This window comes from Juglans microcarpa x Juglans regia, chromosome 5D (genome assembly GCF_004785595.1).
Source record: "Juglans microcarpa x Juglans regia isolate MS1-56 chromosome 5D, Jm3101_v1.0, whole genome shotgun sequence".
NCBI lineage: Eukaryota > Viridiplantae > Streptophyta > Magnoliopsida > Fagales > Juglandaceae > Juglans > Juglans microcarpa x Juglans regia.
This window is the reverse complement of record NC_054602.1, coordinates 16926394-16940501: the sequence shown is the minus strand read 5'-3', so window position 1 is coordinate 16940501 and position 14108 is coordinate 16926394. Positions and strand designations below refer to the sequence as shown.

Here is a 14108-nt window from a genome sequence, read left to right as displayed (position 1 = left end):
ATGGGGACCAATCAATATTGAATCAAACACATTTCAGTATTTTGTCACATTTATTGATGACTACTCTCGTGTGATATGGGTGTTTTTGATGAAGGCAAGATCTGAACTTCTTTCCATATTCAAAGTGTTTTGGAAAGAAATTAAAACTCAATTTAACAAAAGGGTTCAGATTTTGCGTTCTGATAAATGCTAGAGAATATCTATCTAGTGCCTTTGCTACTTACTTAAGTAGCAAAAGAATTGTTCATCAAACTTCATGTTCTTATACACCCTAGCAGAATGGGGTGGCTGAACGCAAAAATCGTCATTTGTTAGATGTAACCCGAGCACTTCTACTGCACATGCATGTTCCTAAACAATTTTGGAGTGATGGTGTTCTTACTGCTTGTCACCTTATTAACCGTATGCCTTCATCAGTTCTCGATGGTTCCTCTCATTTCTCCATCTTGTTTCCTTCATCTCCACCATTTACCCTTAAAAAAATTTTGGGTGTGTTTGCTATGTTCATAACCTTGGCCCAGGTTTTGATAAACTTGATCCACGTTCTACCAAGTGTTTTTTTGTTGGTTATTCTTGGACTCAAAAAGGATATTGTTGTTATAGTCCCGTTCTTAGACGCTACTTCACGAGTGCTGATGTTACCTTTTTTGAGTCCATACCCTATTTGTTTGACATAGCTTCGAGTGTTGAGTGTGATCCTCTACCATTACCTAATCTTACACTTTCCCCTTTGGTCGCCAGTCCTCCACCCCCTCCCCCAGTTCCTTTACAGGTTTACTTACGTCGCTCGCGGCTACCGGCTTCCATGCCTTCACCAATCGTGTCTCCATCTTCGAATCCTGAGTTACCTAGTACTTCAGACTCTCCACCTATTGCTCTCCACAAAGGTACTCGATCTTGTGTAACTCAACATCCGATTAATCAATTTGTCTCATATCATGCCTTATCTCCTTCATTTTCATGTTTTACCTCCCAACTTTCAAAACTTTCTATTCCTAAGACAGTTCAGGATGCCTTATCTGATCTGGGATGGAGGACAACTATGAAAGATGAAATGGATGCCTTTCACCATAATGAGACATGGGATCTTGTTCCACTACCACTTGGTAAGCAACCTGTTGGCTGTAAATGGGTATATACAATCAAATTTCATCCTGATGGTTTTGTGGAACGTTTGAAAGCCTGCTTGGTTGCTAAGGGTTACACTCAAACATATGCCATTGATCACGAGGAGACTTTCTCCCCAGTTGCAAAATCTCCTCTGTTCGAGTGTTGATCTCTCTTGTTGCTAATTTAGATTGGCCCTTATTTCAACTGGATGTTAAGAATGCATTTCTGCATGGCAACTTGCATGAAGAAGTTTATATAGAGCAACCACCTGGGTTTGTTGCTCAGGGGGAGTATCGAGGTACTGTATGCAAGTTAAAAAAAACATTATATGGTTTGAAACAATCTCCTCGAGCATGGTTTGGGAAGTTTTCTGATGTTGTATTGGCATTTGGTCTCCATAGATGCCAAACAGATCATTCGGTATTTCACCTACATAGTGATGCAGGTCACATTTTGTTGGTTGTATATGTGGACGACATTGTAATTACTGGGAGTGACTCTGCTAGAATTGCTAGAATGAAACAGTGCTTACATGATCAGTTTCAGACAAAAGACTTGGGTAAGCTTAGATATTTCCTTAGAATTGAAGTCAGTAGATCTAAAGAGGGTATCAACCTATCTCAGAGGAAATATGTACTTGATCTTCTGGAAGAAATCGGCATGTTGGGTGCACAACCTATTGACACCCCTATGGACTCAAATCGTAAATTCTTGAAAGAGGAAGGGGAGTTGTTTGGAGATCCAAGTAGGTATCAAAGACTGGTTGGGAAATTGAATTATCTCACTATCACTAGACCAGACATCTCTTATGCAGTGAGTGCACTGAGTCAATTTTTACAAACGCCTAGGGTCTCACATTGGGATGCAATAATTCATATTCTTTGTTATCTAAAGCGAGCATTTGGCCTTGGATTACTGTATTGACCAAATGGACATCTTAGGGTTGAAGCATTTTCAGATGCTGATTGGGCAGGATCCCCTTCAGCTAGAAGATCTACTATTGGATATTGTACCTTTGTAGGAGGTAACTTGATTACATGGAAGAGTAAGAAACAAGCAGTAGTAGCACGATCTAGTGCAGAAGCTAAATATGGGGCAATGGCTCACACTATTAGTGAGCTGACATGGTTGCAACACTTCCTTCAAGAGATGGGGTTTCCAGCTCCTACTCCCTTCAATTATTTTGTGATAATCAAGCCGCAGTGCATATTGCCTCTAATCCTGTGTTCCATGAGAGGACTAAACATATAGAGATTGATTTTGATTGCCACTTCATTCGAGATAAGATACTAAGTGGTGACATTGCTACACCTTTTGTGAAGTCTAGCGATCAACTCGCAGATGTGTTTACTTAAGTCTTTGTGTTGGAGTCGGTTAAAACTTATTTGTTTCAAGCTAGGTTTATATGATATATATGCCCCAGCTTGAGGGAGAGTGTTAGAGGACATGTTTGTAATTAGTATAAGTGTGTGGGGTATAAGTGTCAATTGTATGTAGTGTATATATATGTTTGTACATCAATATGAAATGGATAAGATCTTTCCCATATGTATCTACATCAAGAAACTATTTCAGAGACCTACCTGACTCAGCGGTTAGAGTATTGCTTTCATATTGCGAGACTCGTTGAAGAAGAGCTTTTCTAATGGTATGTAGCTATTCTAGAATACTCACACACACCACACGTTCCTTTAAATAATATGAAGAATATTAGCTAATAACTTGTGTCAAGTATATATGAAGGCCAAAATTTAGTTCATATCCTAGGGTCTTGATTAATTTCCATCTTTTTGTGCTATTTAATCACTAATCAAGAATACGGACAAGCTCCTGTGGTGCATATTGTTCATTGGTAAGATTTAGTCAATTAGTAATTTGGATAAGTTCTTATTTATATACTCTACTTATGAATCAAATAAAGTTACGATAGGTAGTGTTAAATCAAAATATTTGGATGTTACTCATTGTAAATCAGGAATACACCTAATGGCACAAGGACAGATATGATTAAGAGATATTTTGATGTGTTTGCTTTAGCTTGGATCTGTTAGAATCCATAGAAATTGGAACCTCTCTTTTATTGTTTTTAGCTTTTGTTAGCTTAGACCGATTTGAATTCAAGGAAATTTAGTATCTTGAGGTTACTGATGCGATCCATATTCTGCATTGCATGAAATGCTTTTCGTGCAAGACATAGAAGCTTTATTCTGCTATTCAATTTAGTTAATTGACATAGAAATTTTAATTCCAGGAAAGCCAGAAGCTGCTGGGTCAAGACTGATGGTGTCACACATCGGGATGAGTTCTATTGCAATTTCAATTGCCGAACTTCTTACTCGTGAAGATTACTCATTTCAAGAAATCAGAAGTTTCCAGCGTCAGTAGTTGATTAGATATAAAAATTCAAATTTAGATATATACCATCAGCACACAAAGAAATCAAACAAATTGTGACGGTATCACGATTTTTTTTCAGTTTTTCTCCATGGTGGCTTTGAACTGGGAAAGTATTTCTTTGTTGCATTAAACTAACTTTAAGTACGTCCCTACCAAGTCCTAAGCATCTTAGTCACTGTTCAGAGTTTCCTATATAGGTTCAAGTAGATTGTCCAAATATATTTCATCGTCTGTGGTGCTCATCAACCTACATTCTAAACTGAAAAAAAGTATGATCCTCAATAAACCAAAAAAAGAACTGCACATACAATTTTTTTTTTTTATAATTGCACAGAAAATCTAGCTGGCTGTCAGCTTTTAAAAAGTTTTAAAAGAAAAAGAATACACAGACCGAGTCACGATGGCAACAATGGTCTCTCTGGGGATGCAAAGCTGTGGTGGCAGACACAGGATGAGGATCTGCTGGAGAGCCTTTGAAAGGCTCTCTGCTCCTATGCTTTCTGCTTGCACATCTCCTTTCAGTATACTGTGTACATAATCTCTGACATAATGGTAGTCATGATCTGCTAGCCCTCAATTGATCTAGAAATTAATTCTAATTACAAATATAATCATGTTTCACTGAGGCTAAAATTTCTCTTTTGTTTTCTTTTTCTTTTCGGTTATATCATTTGCATCAGTATTTCTGGCTGAATGAATTTTTGGAGTTTAGTTTTGGAAATGACATTTACAATTGTCCTTGTTTCCTCTAAATTTTAGAGTTGGAGAAACTTCGGCTACTGACGATTGTTTCTGGGTATTATGATTCACAGAAGAAATTCAAGGTTTGGATGTGTTCTTATTTTCCACATGTTTTTCTCTGTTCATGTCTGGGCTGACACTGGCAGTATCATGTCACCGCTAGGCTGGAAATTTGATTTACTTTTCAGTCATGGGCATGGAAATTTAATTTAGCTTTGGATGAACAATGGGCATTATCTGGTTCCTTATCCCCCTTCTTTTTTAATATGACATACGAGCCCCCACTCCCAGTAATGCAATCCACTGAACATATTTTGATATATATTTGGGTGCAATCCAGGCAGCGAGTCACATTTTTGGTCCTTTACTTGTCATGCCTACCAACAACACACTTCTATCGTTGTCTCGATCCTTTAAAGTTTGTGTAGTTACCACTGTTTTATCTTGAAGATACTAACATCACATGTTAATCTCTGGTGTAATTTAGAGAGAGATCCTGGTGTCTGCTGAATCTATGGAGATTATGAGGAACCTAATTCTTTTCTTCGACTCAATTGCCTCCCAACTGCCACTCAAAGTTCTCCATCAACCAGGTAAGTTGTGTTGGAATGCTATTCATATCATGGAACTTGGTAAACTGTTCACTTGTAAGTCAACTAAATTTTGCATCAGAATACACTGCATCTTAACTCAGAGAAGTACATAATGAACCTACTTTTAGTGTCAGCCTTCTATAGATGGATTTTTTTATTCTTAATGAAAAACTGATTTTTTTTGGTAACGTAAAAACTTATATGGAAATTATTTTTTCTAGCCCCTTGTAGATCTTTGATTAAAAGCCTCAATTCCATATCATGCAACTCATTAAGGGTTCATAAATCACTATGATCTTGCAAAAGCTGAAGTATATATTAGCCCTTAATGAGTTGCATGATAAGGAATTGAGGTTTGTAATCAGAGATATCCAAGGGTGTAGATTTCATAATTTCCATTGAAGTTTTTCCCTTCACCAAACAGAATCAGTTTTTCATTAAGAATAAAAAGCCAATGATCTTGCAAAAAGTAGTATATATTCTTCAAACCTTCATGGTTTACAGTGCACATCTCATAAAATTATACAATATGCCCAATCTTTTCAACTGCATCTTTCACGCTCCAAGGTACTTTTGTCTTTTGTCACAGTATGTCTTTCATACTCATGGAGTTACTAGTCAGAAGAATTATAGTAGCCTCCCTTTCGATAACTATCTGCATTCATAGTGCCCTGGCCCTAACTAAAGCCAAGCCCAGCCATGCAACCTAGTAACTAGCTGCATTCAGAGTGTGACATAGTCATAAACACAGTAGCATGATGAAACACCTGTTAGAGGCGCATTAGTATGAACATTGTCATAAACATGTTTTGCCCACATGATTTCCCAGAACTTTTCCCAAGGCCCCTTTGTCATTATTGATATCTCTATCAGGAATCTAGAAATAATCTTCCAATCTACCCCAATATTCAAATACTAAAAACATTCATAAAGCGACCTCCTATGATAAGCTTCCGATCTACAAGTTATCAAATTCTTTTTGTACTTCCAATCTACTCCAATATTCAAATAACTAATAGCATTCCATAAAGCCACTTCCTATGATAAGCTTCCCATCTACAAGTTCTCAAATTATCTTCGTACACAGCAGATATATTATGATTATCCATGATAATTTTTCTGCTTTAGTATATTGAACTATTTCATGCTTTTCATAGTTCTAGATCTATTTATTAAATAATGATGCTCAAATGACAGAAGAGATAATGAGATTAGACGAAGTTAATATCCTCAACTATGACTCATTAGGATTATCTTCCCCGAAGTAGAAGTGTGATGGAGTTTTGGATTTGCCCTAGTCTATCCCCGAACTACACTATAATGAATGACATGTTCAAGCTGGTGTAAGTATTTTTTCTGTCATAGGTTGGGCATGCCTGGAAGTTCTCTCAGCTTGAGCATTTAATTTCCCAAGGGAAATACTTAATCCCCCTCCACCTGCCAAACTACCACCTATTTTACACTGTAACCTCCAAAATACTGGTTTCAACACTTGGCACCCCAATTCAAAACTTCATTTGCAACGTACACCCTCTTAAGTCTTGAAATTTCCGAACTACCCTTCATCTAAACTAATATCTGTAGTTCCCTTGCCCAAAAAGCTAATAAAGCAAGGGCCCTTGGACTTTTTTTATATAATGGCAATTTGAACATTTCAGGTCCTTGAGATACACATTACAATTGCAGTTTTAAGTTTGGGTGTTAAGTGCCAAAATTACTTACAAAAAAAAAAGTGCTAAAATTGATAGCTTGGAGGTCAAATTGCAAAAGGAACTAAAGGGAGTAATAGTTCAAAAACATCAAGAACTATACATATCTGAGTGAGCACAGCACAACTGTTTTAGTTGAGATGTTAAGTGCGAAATTTGTAGGTTGAAGATCATATTGCAAAAGGGTAAGAGTGTGAAGACGTCATGTGTGTGTGTGTGCACAAACACATAAAATCTGATTCCTTTTTTATTCAGTTGAATGGAACACCATCAATTGTTAAAAAAAAAAAAAAAAAATGACAGTAAAATAACCAATTGTCACTAGCCTATATGTCGTGCATGCTGCTTATCTAGAGTACCTTGGGTCATTAAAATTTCAATTCAGAAGAGAATTAAGCCATCTTCACGCGGTGCTTATGCAGGTCTTAGAGATGAGATGCAAGCATTTGAGATTAACAAGGTTACGTCAAGGAAGACCATTGAGCGCCTTTTAGAGCAATTTGTTGGGATTACAAAAGGCTAGCGTGGCTTGTGGACCAAGGAAAAGTTTGAGCTGAAAGATATTTCTTCATTTAATTTTTTCAAGTCTTAACAGATAGATAAGTGCAGCTTGAAAGGATTGGTTATACAAATAAACCTGTCAGCACAACGCCCCAACCACTACTCCCTTGCTGTTCCGGTCTCAACCCCGTCACAATTCCCACTTTCCACAATCTCTTCCTTTTTACATATGGCATCGCCACTCTCCGTAGCAAGAAATGATATAACAGAAATCCCATCCCCACTCTCCGTAGCAAGAAATGATATAACAGAAATCCCATCCCCATCTGGCATTAATAGAGTAGATTCTATTTTCCTATTTTTTTATTATTGTTTTTTACATGAGAACAAAGATTTCATGTGGCATTGTGTGTTGCATGGTGGTGTTCGGGTGCCATGGAATGTTTTACGTTGGTTTTCTTCCACAGTGGATAAACATTTTCATTCAAACCAACATATATTTGTCATTTGAAGTACTACAAGAGAAAATTACCACTTCTGATTTGTTTCTTAAGGGGGGAATGAAGCAAGAAATAATGTAAGAGGTTTACAACACTTGCCAGCCTTGTAGGAATTTATATTAATCCATGTATCCTCTTATATGGTTACTAATGGATGAAAAACCATTTGGTTAAAAGTTTAAAACACAATAAGCGAGGTTCTTTGAGCTTAGAGAGTTGATCATTAATGGTTGTTTGAAAATGATGAAGAGAGTTGATTAGTCACTGCTAAAATAAAGTAAAAACAGGAGAACTTTCTTACTTCCTTTTCTTTCATATATTAATTGTTCAATACAGTGTCGTATATATAGACTACAGAGAAGGACCCAGAACATTCGGGCAGTATAACAAACACTTATCGTGCATTAGCGCATTAGAGCCAGCTATACCAGAGGAGCAGTTACAGAGATTCCTTTTTACAATAAGACAAAAAATCACAAAGGTTTATTTACAGATTTAGACACAGTCATTTTCAGCATTATGAGCTGAGCTGGAGATGATCTCGGGTTGTTGCTGAGTTGCATGACATGGTGGAGCTGAGCTAGAGGTGACTGGTTTGTTATTGTTATTAGCCTCCCGCGAGTCCAACATGGGAATCAGGGTGAGACTCGATTGTAGAAGAAGGAACTGAGTGGATACCAAGGGTTTTGTAAAGACATTTGCGACTTGATCCTTGGAGGAGATAAACGCAACATGCAGAGACTTAAAGGAAACCAAAGAGCGCACAAAATGAAAATCAATTTCGATGTGCTTTGTGCGAGAATGCATGACAGGACTGACTGAGAGGTAGGTTGCCCCCAGATTATCACACCATAAGGTTGGAGGTTTGGTAAGAAAAACACCAAGTTCCTTGAGGAGAGATTGAAACCAGAGAAGTTCTGCTGTGGTGTTAGCCAACGCCTTGTATTCAGCTTCTGTACTTGAACGTGCAATAGTACTTTGCTTCTTGGATCCCCATGAAACAAGGTTGGGACCTAGAAATATACAGAAGCCACCCGTTGAGCAACGATCATCTGGGCACCCTGCCTAGTCGGCGTCAGTGAAGGCATGCATTGAGTAATCTGAAGATGGCGTAATGTGAAGGCCCAGATGTGCTGTGTGCTTGAGATACCGGAGGATTCTCTTTACAGCTTGCCAATGAGAAGCTTTGGGAGTGTGCATAAACTGGCACACTTTGTTGACTGCATAGGCAACATCCGGACGTGTGAGTGATAAGTATTGGAGGCTTCCCACCGTGCTGCGATAAAAGGTTGGGTCCTCAAAATCAGGACCATCTGCAAGTGTTAATTTAACTGAGGCAGACATAGGAGAAGTCACAGGCTTGGCAAGATCCATGTTTGTTTTCTTCAGAAGATCACAGATGTATTTGTTCTGGGAAAGATGAAGTCCAGAAGCAAGTATTTGAATTTCAAGTCCAAGAAAAAATTTAAGTGGTCCAAGATCTTTCACAGGGAAGGTACGGTTGAGAGCTTGCAGAATACATGTAATGGCATCAGTGTCAGAACTAGTGAGGATTATATCATCTACGTACACTAGAAAAAATAATGTAATAGAGGCATGATGATATATAAAAAGAGAAGAGTCAGACCCTGAGGGGGTGAAGCCAAGCTCCATCAGCCGATTGCTCAACTTGGAAAACCAAGCCCGTGGGGCTTGTTTTAAACCGTAGATAGCTTTGTTCAATTTGCACACATGATGAGGAAAGTTTGGATTTGTGAAACCAGTGGGTTGAGCCATATAAACCTGTTCATGGAGATCCCTATGTAAGAAAGCATTACTGATATCGAGCTGTCTGAGGGACCAATGTTCAGTAACGGCAATGGAGAGTATAGTCCGAATGGTTGTAGGTTTTACAACTGGACTGAAGGTCTCAAAGTAGTCTACTCCAGCTTGTTGGTGGAAACCTTTTGCCACCAAGCGTGCCTTTCGGCGTTCAACAGTTCCATCCGAGAGACGCTTAGTCCTTAAAACCCATTTACAACCAACTAGATTAGTGCTATCAGAAGCTGGAACAAGTGTCCAGGTATTTGTTTGAAGGAGAGCTTGAAATTCGTTTGCCATGGCCGTGCGCCATTCCTGGTGTTTGACAGCTTCAATGTAGCAGGTAGGTTCTTCAGGAATAATGGATGTAGTGGTCAAATAACTTCGAGGTGGTGCCCAAAGTACCGTGCCATCGTTATATTGGCGAGATTTGAGAGAGTTTGTTTTAGAACAAGTAACAATGGAAGGCATAGAGGATGAAGGTATCTGTCGGGATGAGGAAGAAGGTTCTGCTGAAGAAGCTGAGCTGGAGTTGACTAGGCTTGGGTTAGGTAAGGGAAGACTTAATGACTCAGAAGGTGGTACTGGACTAGTGGGCCAGGGAGAACAATTATTTTGTGAGGTAGAGTTGGGTGGTGGGTCCAAGATAGAAGGAAGAGTTGAACATAGAGATTCAGAAGTGGACTGGGATTTTGCAAAGGGAAATTTTTTTTCATCAAATACTACATCACGCGAGATGTAGAGACGTTGAGTAGGAAGATGAAGACAACAATATCCTTTATGGGATTCACTGTAACCAATAAAAGTGCACTTAGTAGATCTGAAATCAAGTTTGTGGTGATTGTAGGCACGGAGATGAGGCCAACAAGCAGTGCCAAAAACTTTTAGAAAAGTGTAATTTGGTGGTCAGTGAAATAATTTTTCATAAGGAGAAATGTTGTGTAGAACTGGAGAAGGAAGTCGATTTATGAGAAAAATGGTTGTGTGAAATGCATCGGCTTAATAGAGTTGTGGTAAGGAGGCATGGGCAAGGAGGGCAAGGCCCGTTTCGACAATGTGTCGATGTTTCCTTTCCAAGGCCCCGTTTTGTTGATGCGTGTGTGGACAAGATACTCGATGCAAAATTCCTTGTGATTCAAGTAAATTGTGTAAAGGACGATATTCACCACCCCAATCACTTTGGATAGAAATGATTTTGGAATTAAAAAGACGTTCAACATGAGTTTGAAATTTGATAAAAGTGGACATAACATCTGATTTTTGCACTAATGGGTACCACCAAGTGTATCGAGTAAAATCATCCAAAAAAGATACATAATACTTGAAACCTTCTCGTGAAAGAACAGGGGCAGGGCCCCATACATCTGAGTAAACTAAGTGCAAAGGTTTAGTGGAGTGGCAATGAGAGGTATTAAAAGGTAAATGAGTGCTTTTTGCTACACGACATGCTGGACAAATTGAAGACGAGGATTAAGTGGAGACTGGAAGATGATGAGCCGAGATAATCCGAGACACAAGCTGAAGAGATGGATGACCAAGACGTGAGTGCCATTGGGAAGGAGTTATACGTTCACCAACAAAGGCCTGAGCTGAAGGAGTTGAAAGCTTGGAGGAGTAGAGCCCATTATGCATGGGACCATGACAAAGTAGGGTTCCTGTTATTGCATCCTTCACAAGAAAATGAGTACTGTGAAATTCAAAAACAACAGAGTTATCAAGACAAAATTTCTGAACAGAAATTAAATTTTTGGTTATGGAAGGAACATGTAAAAGATTTTTAAGAAGAAATGAGTGTGAAGAAACAGAGAACTTAGAGTCACCAATATTGGCAATAGGTAGCTCACTGCCATCACCAATTCGTATTTGTTCACTACCACCATATGGTCCTGAAGTGATGTTGAGGTTACCCAGATCTGAGGTAATGTGGTTTGTTGCTGCAGTGTCAGGATACCAAGACTAATCAGGGGAGGGTAAGGAGCTGCAGTAGTTAACAGTGATGGAATGAGGAGGGTCATTTTGATATGCATGATCGAAGCAGTAGTAACACTTAATAGCACTATGGCCAACCTTCCCACAGACTTGACAAGTGGGTTTTGAGTGAGGGAGAGAGGGAGACTGAGAAGAGGGTGAATGATTAGTATGAAAAGTGGGAGAAGGTGGAAAGGCACGACCTCGGCCACGACCACGATGACTGCCACGATAATTGCCTCGGTAGGAACCACGACCATGAAAAGGAGTAGAAGTGCTTAGGTTGGCTAAGAGATGGGTTGTTGCAGGCAGATGATTGGTATGTGCCAAACGGCTTTCATGAGTAAGTAGCAAGCTATAGAGTTCTTCAGGAGCCATGGGCTCGATTCTAGCTGTCACAGAGGCAACCAGAGGGTCATAGTCACTGCTAAGACTAGCAAGCAAGTAAGAGAGGAATTCTTCGGAAGATAACGGTGTGCCAGCAGCACCAATGGTATCAGATAAGTGTTTGAGTTTTCGAAAATACTCAGAAATAGAGCTAGCACCTTTTCAGATGGTAGCTAACTGATATCTGAGTTGAATCACTCGAGAATGAGATTGAGATGTGAATAATTTGTTAATGGCAGACCAGACCTCCTGGGAGGTGGAATAACCAACAACTTGAGCTATAAGATTTTCTGAGAGTGAAGAGATGAGGACAATGAGGATCATTTGATCAGTCTGAGTCCAGGTTTTAAAGTCTGGGTTGATGGTGGTTTTATCGGAAAGAAAACGAGGGGGAGGGGAGGTTGAACCATCGACAAAATGAAAAAGACATTGACCCCGAAGATAAGGCACCATCTGGGTACGCCAAAGAAGAAAATTTTCATGAGTAAGTTTGACTGTGATCAGGTGAGAAAGATTGGGAAGAGGAGGGGAGGAAGAAGACGATTGTTGCTTAGGCATTTCTTTGGTCATGAGGATAGACGTTAGTCTTTAGAGTGGCTCTTGATACCATGCTAAAATAAAGTAAAAACAGGAGAACTTTCTTCCTTCCTTTTCTTTCATATATTAATTGTTCAATACAGTGTCGTATATATAGACTACAGAGAAGGACCCAGAACATTCGGGCAGTATAACAAACACCTATCGTGCATTAGCGCATTAGAGCCAGCTATACCAGAGGAGCAGTTACAGAGATTCCTTTTTACAATAAGACAAAAACAACTCACAAAGGTTTATTTACAGATTTAGACACAAAGTCATTTTCAGCATTATGAGCTGAGCTGGAGATGATCTTGGGTTGTTGCTGAGTTGCATGACATGGTGGAGCTGAGCTGGAGGTGACTGGTTTGTTATTGCTATTAGTCACAGTTTGATCTTAGGTTTGGCCACAAAAATTCCTTTCTTATCAGACAGTTTCGTGGGCTTCACCTATAATTGAAGGAACCAATCATTTGAGAGCCGAGATAAGCCACGATGAAGTAATCAAGAAAGTTTCATATTTGGTGCAACCTATTATGAGTCCGTCTGTGATGTTGTGTGTGCAGGTGTACTGGTGGAAGTTTGGCCCTTCCAAGGAAGAAGATGACTTCTTTTCTCTCCGGCCTTGGGTCGGCCGGCTTTTTTGATGGATGGCTTATAAGTCCCCTTTTTGGGTTGGGTCACAAATGAAAGGAAAAGCCAAGAAATGGTGGTTCTCGACAGCAGGGCATGACATTGCCTCAATACGTTTCTTACGTGGGTCCTTTTCTGCTGTTGGGAGTCCCTCTGAGGATACTTGCTCGAGATTCGGTCGAGCAAACATCCTAGATAATTTGAAGTCTTGATGTCATTTTATTATATATGGGATCAAGTTACATCTCCTACATACAAACTTCAGCACTTAACAATATTGACCATTTGTAAGACTCTGCATGCCAGCCAAATTTTATCCAATCCATATTGGGAATCCGGACATCAAGGTCGGATAATCGGCTACCTAGTAGGGCCTGATAACCAAATTTGTCTCCCACCCCTTCACCCAGGTGATAACTGATCAGGTTAGCGGGCTAGCTATTTGCTACTTTTTGAAAAGAAAAATGAAAATAAAAATAAAAGTAGAAAAATTAAACTCCAATCTAAATACTCTAATCTAATCTCATCTAATCATTACAATTTTTCTAAACTTTCAAACAAAATATAATAAACAATTTAACATTTTCAAATCTCAAAACAAAAATAATATTAAAAAAAAATATTTTAATAATATTTTATTCAACTTTTATCGTATATTATCTCAACTTAACTCATTATCCAAACCTCTTCTAAATCTAAAAAAACAAAAATACGAAGACGAAGAGGCCATCCTCGAAAGGATGGCTTGTGGGTGTGGCTAAGGTCGGTCTACTCACAATTTCGCCATTTCAAGTACCCTTTGGGCTGCCTAATCTAGGCTTTCATAAGTTGTTGACGATACCGGATATGATCAACATCTGCATTGGGTAGAGTCTAACTAGCTCGGGCAATATTAGGACAGCATTGTGCATTTTAAAACAGCTCTTGGTATAGCTGGATATTCATATCTACATTCGAGCAAACAATTCTACTCATTTGTAGCATTTTTTAAGGCCTTGTTTGTGTAAAAAAATATTCTCGAATATTTCCTTTACAAGCATCACTCAAACAAAAAAATATTTTTTTAATTTCAAATCTTCAATTTTTTCATCTAATCATTACAAGCCTTAAGTCTCTTATTGAAACTTAAGAGACAAGCCTTAAGTCTCTTATTGATTTTTCTACATATGTTACTTTAATTTATTTCTTATCTT

The 14108-nt window shown here is 38.8% G+C and overlaps 1 protein-coding gene across 3 annotated transcripts in view; it reads left to right on the top strand.

Annotated features, from left to right (window-relative positions):
- The window catches only part of LOC121265038 (exopolyphosphatase PRUNE1-like), a 35415-nt gene extending 28083 nt beyond the window's left edge, over positions 1–7332 (top strand). Inside the window, exons 10-13 of one of the 3 annotated variants that reach the window (XM_041168477.1) lie at positions 3362–3487; positions 4267–4331; positions 4736–4841; positions 6973–7332. In XM_041168477.1, the coding sequence (XP_041024411.1) occupies positions 3362–3487; positions 4267–4331; positions 4736–4841; positions 6973–7073 (398 nt within the window). In that variant the 3' untranslated portion in view covers positions 7074–7332. Of the gene's footprint in view, positions 1–3361; positions 4332–4735; positions 4842–6972 lie in introns of those variants that run through there. The other 2 variants (XR_005940598.1, XR_005940597.1) reach the window with 2 other exon arrangements.
- Positions 7333–14108: the final 6776 nt, after the last annotated feature.